General features: G+C 44.7%; 1 protein-coding gene across 1 annotated transcript in view; it reads right to left on the bottom strand.

The window, feature by feature from the left end:
* Positions 1-333: 333 nt before the first annotated feature.
* nsmfb (NMDA receptor synaptonuclear signaling and neuronal migration factor b) overlaps positions 334-20923 on the bottom strand; it is a 32465-nt gene continuing 11875 nt past the window's right edge. The window contains exons 6-16 of the mRNA XM_070834372.1: positions 17172-17240; positions 13116-13168; positions 12490-12579; positions 11065-11192; positions 10865-10948; positions 10019-10052; positions 9707-9777; positions 9140-9219; positions 8741-8843; positions 2709-2784; positions 334-431 (exon numbers count right to left, since the gene is read on the bottom strand). Of these exons, the coding sequence (XP_070690473.1) occupies positions 334-431; positions 2709-2784; positions 8741-8843; positions 9140-9219; positions 9707-9777; positions 10019-10052; positions 10865-10948; positions 11065-11192; positions 12490-12579; positions 13116-13168; positions 17172-17240 (886 nt within the window). The remainder of the gene's footprint in view (positions 432-2708; positions 2785-8740; positions 8844-9139; positions 9220-9706; positions 9778-10018; positions 10053-10864; positions 10949-11064; positions 11193-12489; positions 12580-13115; positions 13169-17171; positions 17241-20923) is intronic.

The following is a 20923-nucleotide window of genomic DNA, read 5'->3' as shown; positions in this document are numbered from 1 at the left end:
CGTCTTCTGACACATTTAGGCTAGCACGATGAGTCCCTTGCTTCTCCCTCCTTTCTCTTGGGCTTCTCTTTCTCTTTTCTCTGAGAGATAGGCAGAAAGTTAAAACGGATAAGAGAGAAAAAGTACAGCGCTGGCTGATTCTACAGGGCCACCCTGTTGCTTCAGAGGGGGGGGGGGAGACCCAGTTGCACTTCTGCTGCTCCAGCCCTGTCGCAGAGCCGCTCTAGAAGCCTCTCAGGGGGAGGGGGGCCCTCCAACCAAACGCCCCATCACCGTACAGTGGGCTCAGATGTGAGATAACTTGGACGACAAGCCAACAGCAGGTGGGCGAAGTCACAGGAGGTCGTCGTAGTCCAGCAGCTTGGAGTGCTGACGGCTTTTCCACAGGCGGAACAGACGGAAGTCAAAGTACGTCTCGATCATCTCTTTGCCTGCAGCCAGGAGACAACACACAGAGCCAGGTTAGGATCACGAACCTGACTTCATCCTCCAGTTTGATCCCACCTTCTCTTTGGGGCAGCACGTTAACTCGCCTTTTTCCACTTAGGTAGTAACACAGCTGACCGAGCTCTGTCCTAGTTCACACCTTTGTTTCCTCCAGACTTTATTATTGTAGTGTTTTGCTGTCTGGAGCTCATGTCGTCCCCTGGTGAACCAGCCCACAGCCCACTACGGTGAGCACTTCCTTATCAGGTGGGCTCCCCCCCCCGCCACTGAGCTCTGCATTGACCGCCAATAAGTGATTTTTGTCTCACTGGCTGGCTGTTCATTCATCACCATTCATCACGGCCTGACACGGGGCTGACATTTTAGTTTGACATTGACGACTACTGGTCATCTGGTTCGGAGGAAGCAGCTGGTCTCATTGTGCCACTCTCATGCCAGATCAGACCTGCGTGCGCTTCTGATGACTTACTAAACTGTAAATGGGCTTGATACCTGTCTGATCTCCTTACACCCTATACAGTATCCTGTCTCGGTCTCTCCTCTCTCAGAACATAGGCTGAAGTCAGCAGACTGCAGAGCCTTCTCCTATCACCCCCCCTTTCCTCTGGAATAACCTCCCTGCTGATAGCAGACACTCTCTGTTGAGGCCTTTAAATCCCAATTTAAACCTCATTTCTTCACCTTAACTTTCAGTTAGTGTTCACTCTGCGATTGGTTTAGACCTCGCACCTGTTACTTCACCAACCTACCCTTCAGCGGGTCCATCTCAGTCTCAATGAATCTCTTAACCAGAATACTCACAGTCCAAACTTGTCCTGCCTACAAGAATAAAACTGTGAACTTCCCAAAAAGCGCTGCATTTCTCTAAGCCTCTCTTTCTGTCTGTCACATTCTTCACATATATTTCATAATCCACGTCATCCTAATCTGTATATACTGTGATTTTGTTGGTCTGTTCTGTACTAGAGATGGGATTTATGGCTCTTTGAAGGGATCCGGATCTTGAGGAGCCGTTCCTTTCAAAAGACTGGCTCGTTGTTATATTTATTTATTAGAAGTCAACCAGGGGTAACTCGTTTTTATCAAGGAAACAATCACTGGTAGCAGTGATAAAAAAAGATTTGGTTCAGAATAATTCAAACCTGTACATCTGGTACATGAATTATTCTGAAATACTGATACTTTCATTTGGCTTGTGTTTTCAGTGTAATCATTCCAGAAGGGGGGGGGCACTGCATCAGCAGGCTGGTGGACCGTCAGAAGCGGCTGTCTGCCCCCTGTCTGTCTCTTTAGCGGCCCAGTGGATCAGTCCAGAGCACCCGTGGGCTTCGCAGTGAGAAGCGCCACAGCACGGGGGAAAGCACCTGTGGTTGACGCTGCCACCACTAGGATTGATAAAACTCAATCACATAATGTGTAACATAATAGAGTCTGTTTCATTACTTTACACTCATATAATAAACATACAAATGTGAATCAGATGGTAATCTGCACGTAAAGAAACGACGCGACGTAAAGAAAAAGAAAAGCACTCAGTGATCACTGTGATCACTACACGCTGCTTCCTACATAATATATTATGTGCACCGAATCAGGTCATGCACCTAAATTAAACTTGAATGTACTTAATGACTGTCTGCACTGGAAATAAACATCAATCACATTTGCTGATGAAACTGTGATTGTGGCAGGAGCAGGATCTGGGTCATGGAGCTGGAGTCAGTGGCTTCCTGTCACGTCATCAGTCACTGCTTTGGTATTTTTTCAAAATAAAGGAGATGCCTCTGATCGGGCACGCTGGGTGTATTTAGATGTTAAACCCTTTGAGGCAGCATTCAGCCTGTTGCTGCACACGCAGCAGAGGGAAGGATCAGGACTACATAGAGGCATTAATGACACTTTAATAGGAAAATAATTAGCGTGGCATCGATAGATGTCGGGAAAATGACTGATGAGGGATGTATTGAGCTCAGCAGAGTTCACACCTGTATGTTTGCTCACACTCCCTAATGTGCTTTCTTTATTGCTGAGTGACTTACTGGCAGTGATTAATGCCCACTATCAACATTCAGCAAGTGTGCTGGTGAGGCCAGAATCAATGCAAATACCGTTTGTATGCTGTCAGCGTGTGCGCAGGTTGTGGTGCGTGCAACACTCTTGTGGCACAGGTGGAAAAAAACATGTTATCTGTGTAAAGACGGCAGAAAAAACAATCATGTGGTGTGTGTGTGTGTGTGTGTGTGTGAGCGTGGTGCTCTCACCCTGTGCAGACAGCTCTAGTGGGGACTTGAATTCGACCAAGGTGGGTCTCATCAGCCTCTTCAGAGTCTGGATCAGCTGCAGGGAAAGAAGAACAGAGCCAGAGAGGAAGTGTTAGGGAGAATGCCATCAGGCATTTTGAAATGAAACCAAACAAAGCAGCGATGACGCAGAGGTGTGGCTGTATGCAGAGAGCAGAGGAGGCCCTGCGGCACTCTGTTCATGCAGCTGACAGGATGTGAACAGGTCAAAGGGCCACTTACACTGAGTACTAGCTGAGTAAAAATGAAACGGCACCTCTGCTGATGTTCCTGTCCACACTCCTGTGGCTCAGGAGGTAGAGCTGGCTTCACGTCCTCGCTGCGATGACGTGAACAAAATGGGCTCATTCATGCTGTTTTGTGGTTTATTAAACTTTTTCACATGTTATCACTGTATTTTAGTTCTCTTAAGGAGGCTGACCATGATGGACATTCAGTCTCTTTGTGTTGCACTGTTGAACCTTCTGCTGCTGCAGCCTTCAGCTAATGTCTCACATTTCATCCAGACGTGTGCGGCGCTGAAAGCATGACTTTCGGCTCTACAGTGGAAATGTTACGGGACGTGACCAACACAGTACATTTCCGTTGCTTTTATGTGACGAGGTGTGGGACTGAAGGGCTTCTGTCTCATCGACTGAACAGACGTCAGGGACGACGGTTACTTGTCCACAAAGCTGAAGCCAGCTAGCTAGCCAGTTTCAGCGGTGACAGTTCAGGGGTTGTGGCTAGGAAGTTGCAGCGGGCTGGGCCGGTGCTCCCACCATCATGGGACGGTCTACAGAGGCCTCATCACAGCATGATCAGCTGCTGCCTCAAACCTCAAAGACCACACCTGTCTCATGTGGCTTCTCTTGGCTGCATTTGAGGAGCTTTTGAAATATCTAATGTCTCTGAATGACATGCTGAGTGGTCATTTTAATCTTTGGGTGACTTTTTAATATGAACCCAGGGACTGGGCATCAAAGCAGTCTCTCTGCTGCATTCACAGTAGTCTCTATGCATCCCAAATGTTCCCAAATCCCCACCCTCACTGTGGCCAAGCCGGCAGTGAAAACCACAAGATGAACACATCGGTGGTATCCTGATCACCTGCTGCGTGTGTCTGCAGCACACATGATTATCTGTGCATCAGGACGCCTGTCTGACCTGATGACACATCTGCCTCTGGCCCTCTCCACATTTTCACAGCCTCCACCTCCCTCTTGTTCCAGCTTGTCTGCCTGTCCTTCCTCTCACTCCCTGGGGTCCAGTCCTGTGCCAGCTTGTGTGCCATCACACATGTGGAACCTAGCAGCCAAATGGCATTCACAAGCTTTGCTGTGAATGCGTCAGTGCAAAGGGAAGGGGTTTTGACGCTTTTTTTGGTCTGCTTCCTTCAAGGAAAATAGAAGATTTCACAGAGACGCTCAGTAAAGAAGAACATCTAAATGCATTCACAAGGCTTTAGATGAGAATCCATGGCCACAGTTTTCATTTATGATTGCTAAAATTGAACATTAAATTAATTTAGAATTTTTATCTCACTCCATTAAAGATGCATTAGATCTTGACAGATAACTCAACATACTGCCTTTATTCACTAAATCAAAGTTGATTACAGAGGCCATCTTTCCTCTGTGCCATGCCACGTGTTTTTCTGCATGTAGAGAACATGTAGGATACCAGCTGGTTTTGTTGTGCAAAGAAAATGTATTTTGTTATCTTGGGAAGAAAATGTTAAACATTATAACACAGCTATTCCTCGATCAACAATTCAAAATCACAATTTTTACCTTCATAGAATTTCACTGTGATCTGTGGGAACGTTTCTGAACATTTGGACCTATTTTCTCCGACATTTTGCAACAGTTTGAGTTTTGAGGACAGGTAAAGTTATCCAATTGCTGGATTATTGTCAAGATTTTGTACTCCTCGTGTGACAATCAAATCTTTTCTTTCATAAATACTTCAACATTTTGGGAGATACTCTCACTCACTCTCTTCCCAAGAGTTACATGGGGAGACTGAAACCACTCCCGCATCTGTACGTTAAATCTGCAGCCAGGAGCAGCTTGGCTTAGCTTAGCACAAACATAACAGAATCCACCTGCCAGCGCCTCCAGAGCTCCCCGATGAACACAATGTGTAAAAAAACAACAGACTATTTCTTAGCCTGGCAAAGTCACTTCCTGGAGTCTCGTTGTCATTGTGAGGTTGCCAGGCAACCAGCAAGTACTGTTTTTGTATCTCTTGACATATGGAGGATGAAATATGATGGGAGCCATAAATAAACCTGTGGCTCGGAGAGAGAGAGAGGGTCTTTATCCGCCAAAATGTGGATCTGTCATATTCTAAATTAGCTTGGTCTGCTGATAATAATGCTGCTGTATGTTGCTGTACCTTTCACCTTAAGGTCACACAACCTGCCACAGATTACGTTTGCTGCTAACACCGCCCGCTCTGGCGTTTACCAGAGGATTTACAGAGCTTGACTTTTCACAGCTGAGGTCAGCGTCACATATGCTAATGCGAGGAAGCTGTTAGCAAGTAATAATGTTTCAGTAGCGCAGGCAGTGTGATTAACCTTTGCGCTATTGCAGAACTCAGTGAGCAGCTGAGGAGCTCAGTTAGGCGTCAGAGGAAAGGAGGCTGAGTGGTGTTTACAGGAACAACGTCCTGCTTTGCAGTTATACTGTGCATGTGTGAGGTCTGTACCATTTAAAATGGGTGTACAGTGTGAAATCATCAATGCTGTTTTTATAGTCAAGTGCTTTGTGGAGAGATGGAGATTTTTTTCAAGCAGCTGCTGGTGTTTCATGGTTCTGAATGCGGTCGATGGACGGACTGGTCCTGATCAGAAAGTACTCTACTGTGATACTTTACTGGGATGGATCAGCTGACATGGCAGCAGAATGCTTTTGCTGCACTGAATACATTTTACACCACAGCATATCTGCCCATGTGTGAGATGTTAACATGAAACTGGGTCTGATCAGGCTGTTATCACACATTACAGCGCACTGTAAAAACATTATGTGTGACTTTTATTGCAAACTCCGAGTCTCAGTCTAGAAGCCAGAACAGCCAAGTCACCTAACAGCCACTGTGGGAAGCAGTCGGAAAAAAGAAAGTGCACTTAACTGTGGAAGTACGATATCCCCGCTATGCCATATACAGTATCAGCTCAGCTGTCATTGTGAGTGCCGCTGATCTCTCACACCTTTGATTTTTTTGGAAATAATGCAGGTAGCTCGGCTTATTTTGAGTCGATGTGACTTTACTGCGCAAAGCTCCAAATACCAGGTGATTTTCACTGAAGAGGTCAGGCTGTTTTGTTCTGTATGGAGTGGACCAGACCATCTGAAGGTGGCTCGCTCGCTCACTCAGTCTATTAATAGTGGCTCTCCAGCTGAGCTTGTAGGAGCGCACACACGCAGCAGGGGGAAAATTGTTAAATGCAGCGAGTAAGCCCTTCCTGGTCCACCCCCTCTCATCCTCGTGTGACTTGTACTGAATCACTATGGAGAAGATGCCAGATGTCACGGTGCACTGCTAGGGTGTCTTTCCTCCTGGAGGGGACAGGCAAACAAAGCCCTTTGTAAACGTGCCATAAACAGCACAACAGCACTTCCTCATTAAAACTACATTTCCCAGAAACCCCATTACTTTCTTTCAGGCCGTGTTCACGTCATACTGTAAAGACTGTAATTAGAAGTAGCCAAGCGGCAAAGGCCGTTCACACCAGACACAGAACCTGCAGCTGGACATGTGATAATAGGAAAAGTACAGGTGCAATTCAAGCTGTTTGTTAATGATGGCTCAGGGACACTTAAACTGAAAGGAGCAGTCAGTATTGGTAATTATCACTAGACTCAGCTCTGAACATTGGTAAGTTACCGAGATCATGAATGACTAAAGCTCGAAGATCACTTTTAATCACGTTTTGTTGGCAGGAGAGGAAGAAATACAGTTTAGAGTTTTCACAACCTGCAGCCAACAGTGTGACAAGTTCACAAGCTGTGTAATCCATTTAGTGTAAATCTGAGATCACAACTGGTAAGCGGACAAGCTTAAAAGATTCCTATTATAATCATAAACCTTTGACTGGGACACCCCTGCTGAGCTTCAGATGACCGTCTAATGAGCGCTCGGTGCTGCTCCTTCTGCCAACAACAGACTTCTCAATGCACAGGAAAAGAAAACCAGAAGAAATGCAGACAATCCAGAAGCTGAAATGCTGCAATAAATAGTTTTTACTCTTGGCTGAGCTGAAGCTTGAAGCAGGTGACTCATCTGTCACTCAAACTTCCACTGAAGAGACAAGACAAATCATTTTGTCGTGCTCTAACACTCAGGGAAGGAGACACTTTTATTGGTCTTTCTTTTGCCAATTTTATGAAAAGTTATTTAAAATTAGCAAACTAACAAAGCTGATGTTTTCTAACATCCTAGCTTTAGTCTTTAGCTAATAAAGTGTGTGTTTAGAAGCTTGTAGTGTCCCTTGGAGACTGGTGTTGGATTTTGTTTGCATCATGTGTTGTCTCTGTGAGGTCGTGACCATCACAAACCCAGCAGGTTCTCCTCTCTTCTCCTCTCTTCTCTTCTAATCAAATTCGTCTTACTACTTAATAACATGTGACACCATCATAAGGTTCCTAAGCCAACATCAGTTCAGTGGTTTTTCTCTCCTTGTCTCTTTACTGCCCTCACAGCTTCATACCGCCTGAAGCATTAAGGTCAAGCGGTACACAATCATACAATATTCATTCAACGGCTTTTACTCTGCATCTATTTCTGATATTCTTGGAAAATTGGTCATTGCAGATTCAGGCGTCTTAGACAAGCAGGCAGAAGAAGCTCTACATGAGGTTTTAGCACCAAAGTGCAGAACAATGACGGGTACCGCTGTAAACCATCATGAGACGCAGCACGACAGTGGATCTAGATGGAGCTGCATGAGAAAGTATGAATATTTCAGTGTGTGGGCATGTTCATGTGCATATGCTGTGTGTGAGTGTGTCTGCATATAGCGAGTGTGTATCAGTCTCTGTGGGGGTGGAGGGGTCGTGGCAGGGGTACTGGAGGAGGCACGAGTGTGTGAGTGAATGTGTGAGCGTGTCATTGCAGTGGGAGTAACTGTGTGTGTGTGTGTGTGTGTGTGTGTGAGAGAGAAGCCTAATTAAGTTGGTGCCAAGGAGTCTATTTTCCTGTCATTCCATAGTGCTGTGTATGTGTGTGTGTGTGTGTGTGTCCTCTTCTTTATAGCGCGCCCCAACCCCCCCCGTGCTGTGTAGCAGCTTGACAGCAGGCTCAGAGCTGCAGCCAGGCAACAGAAGGTGCTGATAAGGTCATAATTCATTCAATTCCCCTATGACTCATAAAAAATCACTTTGCAATAGATCATCGTAGCTTTCAAATGCACAACACTGCTCCTGCTTTAATTATTTCAACATACATATGCAAAAAGTGCTCTTTCCTCCACCTCATTAGACTCTGCAAGACAGAGCCAACAGATATTGTCTACATGATTTATCTGCACGGTGCAAGACAGCATGGCTGTGTGTGTGTGTGCGTATGTGTGTGTGTGTGTGTGTGTGTGTACATATTTGTGATTATGAGTAAGCATGCAGCATATGCAGAGTCTGCATGTTCTCTCTGTGCTTGTGTGGGTTCTCTCTGGTTCTCCAGCTTCCTCCCACAGTTTAGAGACATGCAGGTAAACTGGTGACTCTAAACTGTCTGTAGGTGTGAGTGTGAGTGGTTGTCTGTCTCTGTGTGTTGGGCCTGTGATTGACTGCTGACCAGTTCAGGGTGTACCATGTTTCTCTCCCAAGGTCAGCTGGGATTGGCTCCAGCCCCCCCGTGACCCTTATGGATAAGCATATAGACGATGGATGGATGGCTACATATCCATATGCCGAAATGTAAATGCATATTTTTGCACTAACTGGTGGAGTGTGGGAGTCATGTTTGTTCTTGAGGCTTATTGTGACTCAGAATACAGGGGCAGCTACCTTTTCTCCATTAGCGCTCCCCAGCACATAGCAGCCCATGATGTAGATGAGGTTGGGCTCCGGGTTCAGCTTACTCATCAGCCTGCTGAGCCGCCGCCAGAACCTGGACACACAGGAGAGGCCAGAGGTTAAGAGACCCAACAACAAAGGGGGGTAGGAGCTGCAGAGGAAATGAGAAGAGTGAGTTAGACAGAGGGGCAAGGTCAGAGGGAGAGCAGGTATGAGTAACAGTCCAAACAGAAACTGGAGGAGCTCGATGTTTGGTGATCTCCACTGCATGCTTTCATGCCACCTACAATCATTTAAATGTCATTCACAAATGTTTGTGTGAGAGAGGTTAGAAGAAAAAGCTGAGCCATCCATCCAGTTCATGGCAGACAGGGATGAAGTGAGCCTTACTGGATCATGTCTTCCTCCTTCTCCACCTTTGCAAAGGTAGCCACTTTATTCTTCAGCAGGTACAGATGTCCTGGACCTCCCTGGGGAGAGGAGTTTGTGTTACTATAGATTCTGTTAGAACTGAAAAGGTGTGGAGAGCTGATAATAGCATGCTACTGTGTGAGTGTGGTTGAAATTATGTGTAAACCGTGTGCATAGGAATAACAAGCCAAAATCTGATATTGATTACGCCAAATGTATTTCCTCGAGGTACCAGCAGCATTATTCAGCAGGACTGGAAATGCATGCAGGATGCAGGAAAGAAATACTACTAACATTTGTGAAGATATGAAAGCAAAATTAAAGAAAAGAGCAGTACTTGACTTGGCATTGCATTGTATTGTCCTTTTCTATTTATCATCCACATACAGCATGTTAAGGTGACTTAAACTCACTACAACATGTTAATGTCTTTAGCAGCCGACGTTAGTTTATCCTGCAGCCCATAAGTTAGACAGCACCGACTGATTTCAGGGACAACGTTACCCAATTATGTCACAATATTTCTCTGCCTCTCCTGTCACTCACCTGGCAGAAAATGAGCATGTTCCAGATTTTACAGCCTTTTCTGTAGGCAGTCAGCTTCTTCTCTATCTCCTCTGGGCGAGAGACAGCCAGAGAGAGAGACAGAGAGAGAGAGAGACTCAGCTAGTACGGTGACACATATTAACTGGCTGTCCCTCAAGACACACACACACACACACAGAAACAATGAGTCATCTCTGCACTCCAGCATGCTGAAACTCATTCTACCCTTATCTTTTCCACATTTGCACTGAGAGAGCTAATGTTTAAAAGCTAATTTCACTTGAGCTCATGTTTAAAAAAAAAACAACTCACCAAGGATGTCGTCAAAGGTGGCGTGTTCATGGTCCTTTAAAAGGAAGAATGACACAGTCATTATTTTATTAAAACCTCCTGACCTGAATTTGTCTCGTCAAGTTTGGTTTATGTTTTCTTTATTTCCTGTTTTATTGTGGGCTGCTCATCAAATATTATCAAATGTCAGCAAAAGTACTCAGTGAAATCAGTTTCTGGGTTACTCTCTGTGAGAACCAGTCGATGCTGAGGTAGGCCTCATTTAAACACTGACTTTGTCCTAACTGTAGCTACTGTACCTGAATAATCAGACGGAGATCATTGTAATACTGGCTGGGGTCATTGTAATGAGGTTCTCTGGATTTTATTTCTCTTACCTGCATGCATCCATTACATTTGTAGCTTTTTTATCCTTTTTTTTTAGGCTTCTCTGAGCACAGCCAGAATCATCCACACCACTTTAGACGCCAATGTTTGTTCACATTCTTGCTCCCAGACGTCGGCTCCCAGCACCTCCTTTTTTCTATTTGTTTCTTTGCAGTACAGCCCACAGCGCCGTGGTACACCCCAAAATGCTGTGACCACTTTAGTGCATCTATAACTCAATTAGCTGGACAGTCATTTTCTTGATTTCCAGAGCCGAGCGCTATCCCCAATAATGCGAGTGACAGTCATGTTATTTTATGTTTCATATGTGTTATGGAGAGAAACGGTAAATGCCCCCAGGTGGAACTTATGGCACTGGAGCCGTTGCACTCCAGATGCAATGTGGATGGTGAGGTGCTAGAGATTTCTGTATTGTTGCTGTGGTACCAACTCTGGAACTCTGTTAACAATGCTTAAAACCTAAATTCATGTGCTACTCACATAAAGAATGGGGATGATAGAGTGGTCGTCCCTGCGAATGATGTTGGGAACGTATTCAGCCTTTGGGACCTTGGAGGATATCAGCTGTGGAAAATAAGGAGGAGAGAAACTTCACCACCCTTGGCTGCATCAGCGTGGATGACTTGAAGGATATATTCAATGCCAGAGCCAATTAAAAACTGGGTTGCCAGGATCCTCACCATGATTTTAGGTGGGATGAAGTCCTCTCCTTCACAGGCCGCTCTCTCCATTTCCCTCTCCTCCTCCCAGTCTGCATCCTCATCCAGCCCTTCATCTAGTGTCCCTGAGGAGGTCTGAAGCTCACCACCTGCTCCATACACACACACGAACAAAGGGCAAGATGAAAGGATAACACACAAACAAGATTAGAGAGGAGGGTGCTCCATTTAAAAGTGGTGCACCTGTTATTTTTCCAGCTCAGAGGGGAGGAACGGAGGAGTTCAAATCAGACAGCAAACAACACAAAACACAACGCTGCCCTCATTATTCGCCCAGACAGATACGACACAGAACAACAGGCTGATGGAGACAGGCTCAAAGATGAGGATGGCTGTGGACAGACTCTGTGGACACACTCTGTGGACAGACACTGTGGACACACTCTGTGGACACACTCTGTGGACAGACACTGTGGACACACTCTGTGGACACACTGTGGACACACTGTGGACACACTCTGTGGACAGACACTGTGGACACGCTCTGTGGACACACTCTGTGGACACACTCTGTGGACACGCTCTGTGGACACGCTCTGTGGACACACTCTGTGGACACACTCTGTGGACACTCTGTGGACACACTGTGGACACATACTGTGGACAGACACTGTGGACACACACTGTGGACACACTCTGTGGACACTCTGTGGACACACTGTGGACACATACTGTGGACAGACACTGTGGACACACTCTGTGGATACACTCTGTGGACACACTGTGGACAGACTCTGTGGACACTCTGTGGACACACTGTGGACAGACTCTGTGGACACACTGTGGACACATGTGGACAGACTCTGTGGACACACACTGTGGACAGACTCTGTGGACACACACTGTGGACAGACTCTGTGGACACACACTGTGGACACACTGTGGACACACACTGTGGACAGACACTGTGGACACACTCTGTGGACACGCTCTGTGGACACGCTCCGTGGACACACTCTGTGGACACTCTGTGGACACACTGTGGACACACTGTGGACACATGTGGACAGACTCTGTGGACACACACTGTGGACACACACTGTGGACAGACTCTGTGGACACACACTGTGGACACACTGTGGACACACACTGTGGACAGACACTGTGGACACACTCTGTGGACACACACTGTGGACACACACTGTGGACACACTCTGTGGACACACTCTGTGGACAGACAACCAAAAACTAGAACAACACAGTCTGTGTGTGTGTCTCTAGATCTCTCTGGGTCCACATGTCCATGCAGGTGCGTTTGGGTTCTTTGTGTCTGTGATGTGCTCACATGTTGTGTGTAGTGTGTGTACAGCATGTAGCTGCATGCAGAAGGTGTGTGTGTGTTTATGGATGTCTATAAAAGCTTGCGTGTATATCCTATGTACTCACTGTCTCTGGAGTCATGCAGTGAGTCAGGCTTGACGGGGGTGGGGTCACTCCACGAGCGGCTGAAACTCTTGGCTCGGCGGTCAGCGAAGGCTGATGAGGGGAAGAGAGTCACTTACACACACATACACACTCTCCAAAGGATCATCGAACAGAAATGAAGGGTTCTGTTTTGCCGAGCCTGTGTGTGTGTGTATAAATGTTGTGTATAACCAATTTGAAGACAATTAAAAGTTTTCAAATTGCTTATGTCCAAAACCCAAAGACAGCTAATGCAGATACTTCTGACTGAATATTTATTATAGGATGACATGTGTCAGCCAAAACCAACATTAAACATTCTTGTTAATGTTACTGATTCCATTCATTGCGGGGTCTATGTTCATACCACTTAGGGACTGTAATAGCACACTCATCTCAGTCTCCTAGGTTAGAGTCATAGAGCCTGTAACCAGTTAGGCTTGTGAAGTACTAAACATGGTGGAATATAATGAGAAGCACACATATGCAAGATGCTGATCCACAAGAGCACTCTACTACAGTATTTCTACAAACATGAATCTCAGTTCCAATGTTTCATGACTGCATGCGGCACACATACATGCAAACAGACACGCTGAAATACTCACTCTGGACCTTCATCCTGCGACTGCCCACCATCCTAAGGTGTTTGCGGAAGTTTCTACCATTTTAGGGAAGAGGAGAAGACAAGAGACATCAAGAATAGGACATCAAGAGCAGAGGGACAGAACCAGAGAACCAATGTACCCAACAGAAACAGATGAAGAAAAAAAAAAAAACACAAGAAGACTGGTGCCAAATTGTGCATTTATATTGCACACAACATATTTTTGCAATTTCACCTGAATTAAATATGCAAGAACTGTCACTAACATGTTGTATGTTTACTTTAGATTTAGATAAGATAGTGGAGGGTAATCCCACAACTTCCGATGTAACACCGCATCATGTTGTTTTATATCTATGCTTCAAAGTTCCAGACTCGTGTTTTAAAATGAATGTTTTCTGAAAAATAAATACTCTGCAGCTCCCCAATGATCTGACAGAGAAACACAAAAGACTCGGCCCAAACTCCCAAGAAGCCGGTGTAGTGCTTTCACTGAGTGTTTGAAGTTACTCGCACACGTCACATCAAAGTTTTTAATGAAACGCCCGTAAGAGACCAACAGAAGAAAGAAGTAGGAAGAGAGTGAGAGGAGAGAAGAGGACGAGAACCCTTTAAAAGTACGAGCAGCTTTTACACTCATTTAAAGGATTTTGTGCTCTTCCGTCTTCATCTTCCCTTTCTCTCCCTGCTCAGTTGAGTGCCTTCCTGGAATTTCTTCTGCAAAGAGTTATGCCCTGAGACACCTGGATACACCTGCACCATTGTGCAAGTACCACTGAAGAAGAGGAGAGGGAGGAAAGACAAGCCAGAACAGAGAAACAGCCCTGAGTGGAACAGTGTGTGGTCTAACACTCAGCTTTTTATTATTCAGAAAGGCCTGGCTGACTGTGGTGTTCAGTGTGGGGCCAGTACCATTTCTGTCACTTATCCCTGAATTTGTCTCTTTAAGTGAAGTGTAAGTGGTTAGACCACACGATCTCATACAGCAATTTGTAGACATGTGCAGGAACGTGCAGTTATTACGATTCCCCCTGTGATGTGTCGTGGCGCTCTGAGGTGTGATGGGACTGTAAGGGAAATGGTTTACTGTAATGGTATTATTACACATTTCTATCGGTACTCTGCGCTCTAAGCAGTTGGTCTTGGCCTGAAAAGAAGAGGTGTGAGTGCATCCTTATTGGAGCGCCTTTTAAACAAACTGGGAGCACAGAGTTTGAATGACATGGGGGTTTACCAGGCAGCCAGGATCTATCAAAGAGACGCTATAGAGTAGCATTATGGGAAATTGGGATTGATTGTTTTTAAATTTGTATTCAAAAAAAAAAAAAAAACGAATATGGATTCTACTTCATCCAGGCTGTCCCTGTAACATGGAAAGGTAGGCTAGTGGTAGCTAGCCAACTGTCTGGAAGTATCCCAAACAGCAACAACAGATGAATCTGTGTCCTGCTCTACCTGTGCAGAAACTGAAAACTAAACCAGATGCAGGGTATTATTTGGGATAACCTGTATTTTTTTTTAACTATGCAAAACTTTAACGTGAAAGTCTCGAAAGTGGCGTGGGGTTTTCTTTATTGTTTACACAACCGCTTTGCACACAGAAAGTACGACATTAAAATCCTGTTTTTAGAAACAGAAAAGCGTATGGGCCGTGTCTCAGAGCTGCCTTCGATGGCTTACTGGCAGTTAGACAGATAAAGAATCAGTGTCAGTCTTGTTAATCTAGTTGTTGAAATCATTCATCAGGTAAAATTACAAGAGATTTGAACTGCTATTCTGAAGTGGAAGATATTTTTCCTCATCATGAAGATGAAATTGGAACCAGTTCACAAGTTTACAGGCTTACTGAGCTCTGTGGAGAACAAAAGAACTAGTGATGTGTAGTGACTACCCACCTCTGCAGTTAATTATTGCTACAGTGAACAACATCGCGGCAAACTGAAGTCTCATGAGTAAAAAGCCCAAATCAACCTGATCTGTTACTGTAACCCTAATCCTTAGAGCGCAGCACACACCCTTCCACGTGCACTTTAAGAAACAGAGTGCAGTTTCAAGGCATTCCAAAAAAAACCAATGTTGACATGTCAGTGTTGATTGCAGGAGTCGTGAAGGCAGAGCCTAAAATAGGGGGATGACTCAGAGGAGACGGGGAGCCATCCGTCAGCCAGCGTTTTAGTTTCCTACGCAGTGACAGGAGCATTTTAAATCACTCACACCCGCGCATCAAGACCACCGAGTCAAATTCATGTTGTGTGCGCATGAATACGCGTGTCTGCAGCTATCCCACCCACCCCCCTCTCACTCCACATGTGACCTTTCCAGAGGGTTTGCGAAGAAATGTCTCGCTCATTCAAACGTGATTAATTTGATTTTCAAAACTAACCGAGGTGTAGCTTTCCATCAAAACCATTGCATTCTAAAAATACGTGGCACAGCCCTGCAGGCACACACGTACATAAAAATAATTCTCCCGCACTGTTTGAAGAACTTGCAACACACAAATACACACGCGGGCTCAAACAGCACATGGCATGTCTCAGCCTGGTGGATTGGAGGGGTTTTGGCTGACAGAGCTACAGTCCTGGACGGATAGATCTCTCTTTTACGAGTAACTGTGTAGCGAGGAACAGCGATTAAACCTGCAGCCTCACACACACACACACACACACACACACACAGACACCACACTGTACTGTTAGTGATCTATATGAGCTGAGGACGAGAGTGGAGGGACTGTTCTGTGTCCTGTGTGCACGGAGGCAAACACAAGTACACAAAAAAATGTGCTGCATTTCCATTTCCAGAGATGTGTGTGTGTGTGTGTGTGTGTGTGTGTGTGTGTGTGTGTGTGTGTGTGTCAGCGTATCAAACTGTTGGCAGTGAGAGGATCTAAATTAGTGTCATTATGTTTGCCATAGCCATAATAGCGATGAGTACATTTCATAAATTCATGTGTTCAAATTCAAATGTGTCATCACTTCACCTGCATTTGTACGACATCTACGAGCTAAATTAGATTTTCTAATCTCACCTTAAATTCAAAGCTGAAGTTATTCTTTAGTAATCGTTTATTTTGTTCATCTTGTGTCTTAAGTTTTCACATTGAACCATAAGTACACAATATAAATAGCATGTAGTTTGAAGATGTTTATAAAAAGGAAGGGTCGTGACTTTCCAATATTCTAGTCATTGAATTACAAAACATCAAATAGTTTAACGACTATTGTCGTGTTATAGAATTACATTCAAATATTCAAAGAACCTTACAATATTTTGAATTGACTAACGAATAGTAATCTTGCTTGAAATGCACACATGCACAAGTTTCATTTCCCAAAGCCTTGAATATTAAATACTTTTCTGTCCTGCTGTTGGCAGTAATGTTGGTTACAGAATGTTTTTGTATCCGACTGTTGGCGTTACGCACCACTTAACTACAAGTTTTAAATCAGGTTCATCATGTGACCTGGACAGCTGATCAGTCTGTCCATGATGAGGACTTTGAGATGTGACGCAGAGCTCTGAGACAACAGGGACTTTCAGCTCTGCTACTATGAATGTGTTGAAGGATTACAGTGATGACGATGGTTACCGTTATCATTGCCTTGTCTAATAGGGCGTGCAGAGCCTTCTGAAATGTGCTGCTGCTCACCTAGACCACTGAGTACTTCCATGGCCATAGTGCAGTATGATGGTGTGTGTGCAGCATCATTAAAAGCAGTCTGAAACATCAGTGCATGAGTGTGAGAGGCTCAGTGATGTTAAATTACTGTCAAAGAAACGCAGTATTAGCTGCAGTGTTTTGTATTGAAAGCCGCCCAGCAGCAGCAGGATGAGCTGCTGAAAGGCGTTTAGAGTGAAACATCTGTGCAGGAAGTGTTGACTGTCAGTATGTGTAGTGTACGTGTCCAAAAGTGGTCCATTAAGACCAAAGAGATTCTAAGATCTTAGACTGATGGTGAGACTTGTCATGAGGATATTTCTCTGTAGCATGGGCAGTGTAACAGGGAGGGTTTAGCACCGCACAGGACAGGACAGGACGGCCAGGACACGGTACCTCTCCATCATGGTGGCTGCCTCCTGCTCTCTTTTCCGTCTCTTTCTCTCAGCAATGCCTCGGAAAGCCCTGCCAGGACGTCAAAGCAGTAAGAGGTTTTGTGGTTTTTCTGTGTTTGACCTAACACCAAAGAATTTTTGTCTGAACCCAAACTGACCAAAGGGCTACGTAAACGTTACATCTGGGTTTGAGCTCTAGAGTTTTAGTCTTCTTATATATATATATATCTATATATATATATATATAGATATATAGATATATAGATATAGATATATATAGATATATATATATAGATAGATAGATAGATAGATATAGATATATATATATCTTTTTTTTTTTTTTTTACAAGGCCTGACTAGCACTAAGTTGGGAGAAATTCACCACATTTCAGCCCTTTGGGTCGAGTTGGGTTCGGGCATAAATATAAAGTTCCAGTCAGGATGGGAGGAGCAGCTGTAGAGGGTTCAAGGTGAGGGGTTAAAGCCCATACAGGTTAGTGAGGGGTTCGGTTTGCAGCACAGGGACGTCTCATCCACTGGGAGCAGAACACATGTGGATATTCTCAAGTAGCACACACACACACACACACACACACACACACACACAGGACCACAATGCACACTGAGGAGTCTGCCTCCTGTGAGTTACCTGTATTGTTATCAGCATTAGCCAAGCAGCTCCTAGTACTAAATGATGACTGCCGTCTTTGACTCTCTAATATAATTTCATTAAATCCACGTTAAAGCGTTATCTTTCGCGCGTGCCAGTCTTGCTGTGTACTGTTTCTCGTTCTGCCAGTGTGGAAGGTGGTCATTGGGGGTGTGCGCCTTTCCCACAGGGGACAGTAATGGCTCTGACAGGATGTCAGACGTGATGAGAATCATCAGTGACAGCATGTGTCAGAAATGAAGCCATGTCCTGCAGTCTGGCTTTGACAAACAGACAGACAGCTGATGAGCTCTGGGAGTCTTATTAGCCACAAGTCGTCATAGCTGTGTCTCTGTCACCAGAAACTCTGAGAAAAGCAGAGCGCCTTCTTCCTTTTTGTGCCATGAAGCGCTCCAGCAGCCTGACTGTTTCTAGTTAATAAGTTAACGTGCTCCCTGCCAACAGCCAGGGGCTGTTTCACTTTCCACACAGAGCAGGAGTTTTCCTCGACGGCGTCTCCTGCTTCTTGCTCATGTGGGATTCTTGAGTCCTTAACTTTCAGTTCAATTCTCTTAATTACAGAGTTAGAGCTAGACCTGCTCTTCACGAAAAATGTCTACAAATAACGCTTGTTATGAATTGGCGTAATATAAATAAAGACTGACTGATTGATTGATTGATTGATTGATTGATTGACCCATGTCAGAAGTTTAAATGAAACCATGAACAACCTGCTGATCAGAAAATGAAGTGTGTAAAGAGAGAGAGAGAGAGAGAGAGAGAGAGAGGCTATGGTCTTTGCTGAGTATAAGCAGCATTGGCATGCAGGGAGCTTATTAACCAGATAACAGCCAAGAGTTTCCACTCAGGGAATCTTAAGATTTGACAGTTGCACTTGTTCAAATTGCACTAACGATTTCAAAATGATTACGTGTTCAGCACTATTTGCTTCTTATCTGAATCCTGCTGTCCGTGAGTCTCTTTTATGTAATTCAGCTCTTTTGTAATGCTGAATGAGTCGCTGATGCCGGACACAGGAGTACCATATTGCTCCATGTTTGTTTTCATCACCTTGATCTATCTATCTGGAGATTTAATGGCCTTGCTTGAAGCAGCAAATGTAAAGCTTTCCTGTGCAATCAGTGGATTTAGTACTTCTGATTCTCACTTCGTTCCTTCTCCAGTCCCTTGCCTGCCCTTCAGCTGACTACTGAGAGATGCTGTAACTTCAAACACCCAGTCTAGCAGACACTGAGGCTGGGGGGGGGGTTAAGGACACAGCAGACTGAATAGCACAAAGCCACACGAGGAAAAGAGTTCAAGACATGTTACCTAACTGACAGAGTGAGAAAAAGGAAGAGCAACGAGGAAGAACAGTGGGGGCGGTTGAAAGAGTTACTCACGATATTCTACAGTCGTGGTTTGGACAGCCGCCACATGGAGGGGAGAGGAAGAAGAGAGGGCAAAATGAAAGAGAAGTTAGCAACAGGGCCAGCCAAACACAGCACACACATCAGGGAGTGCTTTATGTTGCAGCTCCCACTCTATACTAGATACAAAAAACTCACCTGGAGTGAAAAAGTGTTCACTATAAACTCAAACTGTCAATGAGCAAGGAAAGAATCTTTGTCGGCCTAATTGGGACAAACACGGATACGAAAGTGGAAAAGACACGAGGAACTGCACAGGACACGTGAAACAATGTTGGACTGCTCACACACAGAAAAGTGGAATTAATCCAAGTGCAACAAACCCATCATATCAGAGGTGAAAGACACTGATTGGCCAGCTATTTCAGTCAAAGGCCAGTGTCAGGCACATACATCAGTGTGATCCCGATGGAGATGCAGCGGATGGAGACGGACGGTAAAGGAGGAGAGACGCTGACATATGGAGAGGGAGGAGGGAGCGTGGGAGAGACCAGGGGAGAGCTCATGGTGGGTGAGCCTTGTCTGTCTGAGCGTTATAATTATAAGATCTGGGTGATGGGTGCTAATTAACTGGTCACGAGGAGTGGAGGGCACCAATGTGTGTGTGTGTGTTTGTGTGTTGGCGTATGCATATGCACTGTCTAGATCAACACACAGTCACTACTATATAAAACGTGCTGTATGTTTTGGAGGTTAGTTATCGAATGATGTCTTTGCTCTGCTCTGTGCTGTGTGTATAAAGGTCATGTCTGCATGAATTAATCAGTGTTAGCTGTTTCACTTCCCTGGATATTGGAGGCAGGACATACGCTGACGTCTGTAATGTCAGTAAGGGAGAGAAGGTTTTCCTCTGGATCAGATACACTGACATTTGGTGCCAGTATTTCTGCTACATATTTTCAAACTGATCAAGGTGATCAGTTTGGAAGCATGTGAGGGAAAATATCATAAAAACGTCAAATTAATCTTTTAGCACTGCTGCCTCACAGTAAAAAGGTTCCAGGTTTGAATCCGCCAGCCAGCTGGTTTGCAGTTTGAGCCTTGAACCTTTCTGTGTGGAGTCTGCATGTTCTCTCTGTGCTTGTGTGGGCTCTCTCTGGTTCTCCAGCTTCCTCCCACAGTTTAGAGACATGCAGGTAAACTGGTGGCTCTAAACTGTCTGAAGGTGCGAGTGTGATAAGCGGCGTGGACAATGAACGGATCCGTGTGTGCACATAATGTAGAACAAAATTAAAACTCACATTTTATAATCCAATTTTCATTATGAAAACTGTAGAACTTTTATACATTAAATGTATAAATGTAATAGGTTTTTGAAAAAATGAGTTACAGACAAAAATGAGTTCTTTTAAAAGCTGTCAATGAGATGCACATTCTTAAACCTACAGAGGGCCTATACTCATTTTCAGTGCACTACCAAGTATTACACAAAGAAACAGACCAAGAAGAGGATTTCATATTGACAATGTCTGGTGGTGGGAGTGGGTCGGGTCGCCCACCAATCAGAAGCCACTTTGAGCAGTCAGAAAAAATAGAAAGGCGCAGTCCATTTACCATTTAAACCTAAAAATAAAACTGCAAGATGCACTTTTGCATTTGATTTTGAATTATGTCACAACTTTTGATCATTTCAAATGAACATGACAACTGTCATAATATTGGGTTTTTTCCCAA

This window comes from Pempheris klunzingeri, chromosome 7 (assembly GCF_042242105.1).
Source record: "Pempheris klunzingeri isolate RE-2024b chromosome 7, fPemKlu1.hap1, whole genome shotgun sequence".
Classification (NCBI taxonomy): domain Eukaryota; kingdom Metazoa; phylum Chordata; class Actinopteri; order Acropomatiformes; family Pempheridae; genus Pempheris; species Pempheris klunzingeri.
Note: the sequence above shows the minus strand (reverse complement) of the source record. Positions and strands in the feature narration are given on the sequence as shown.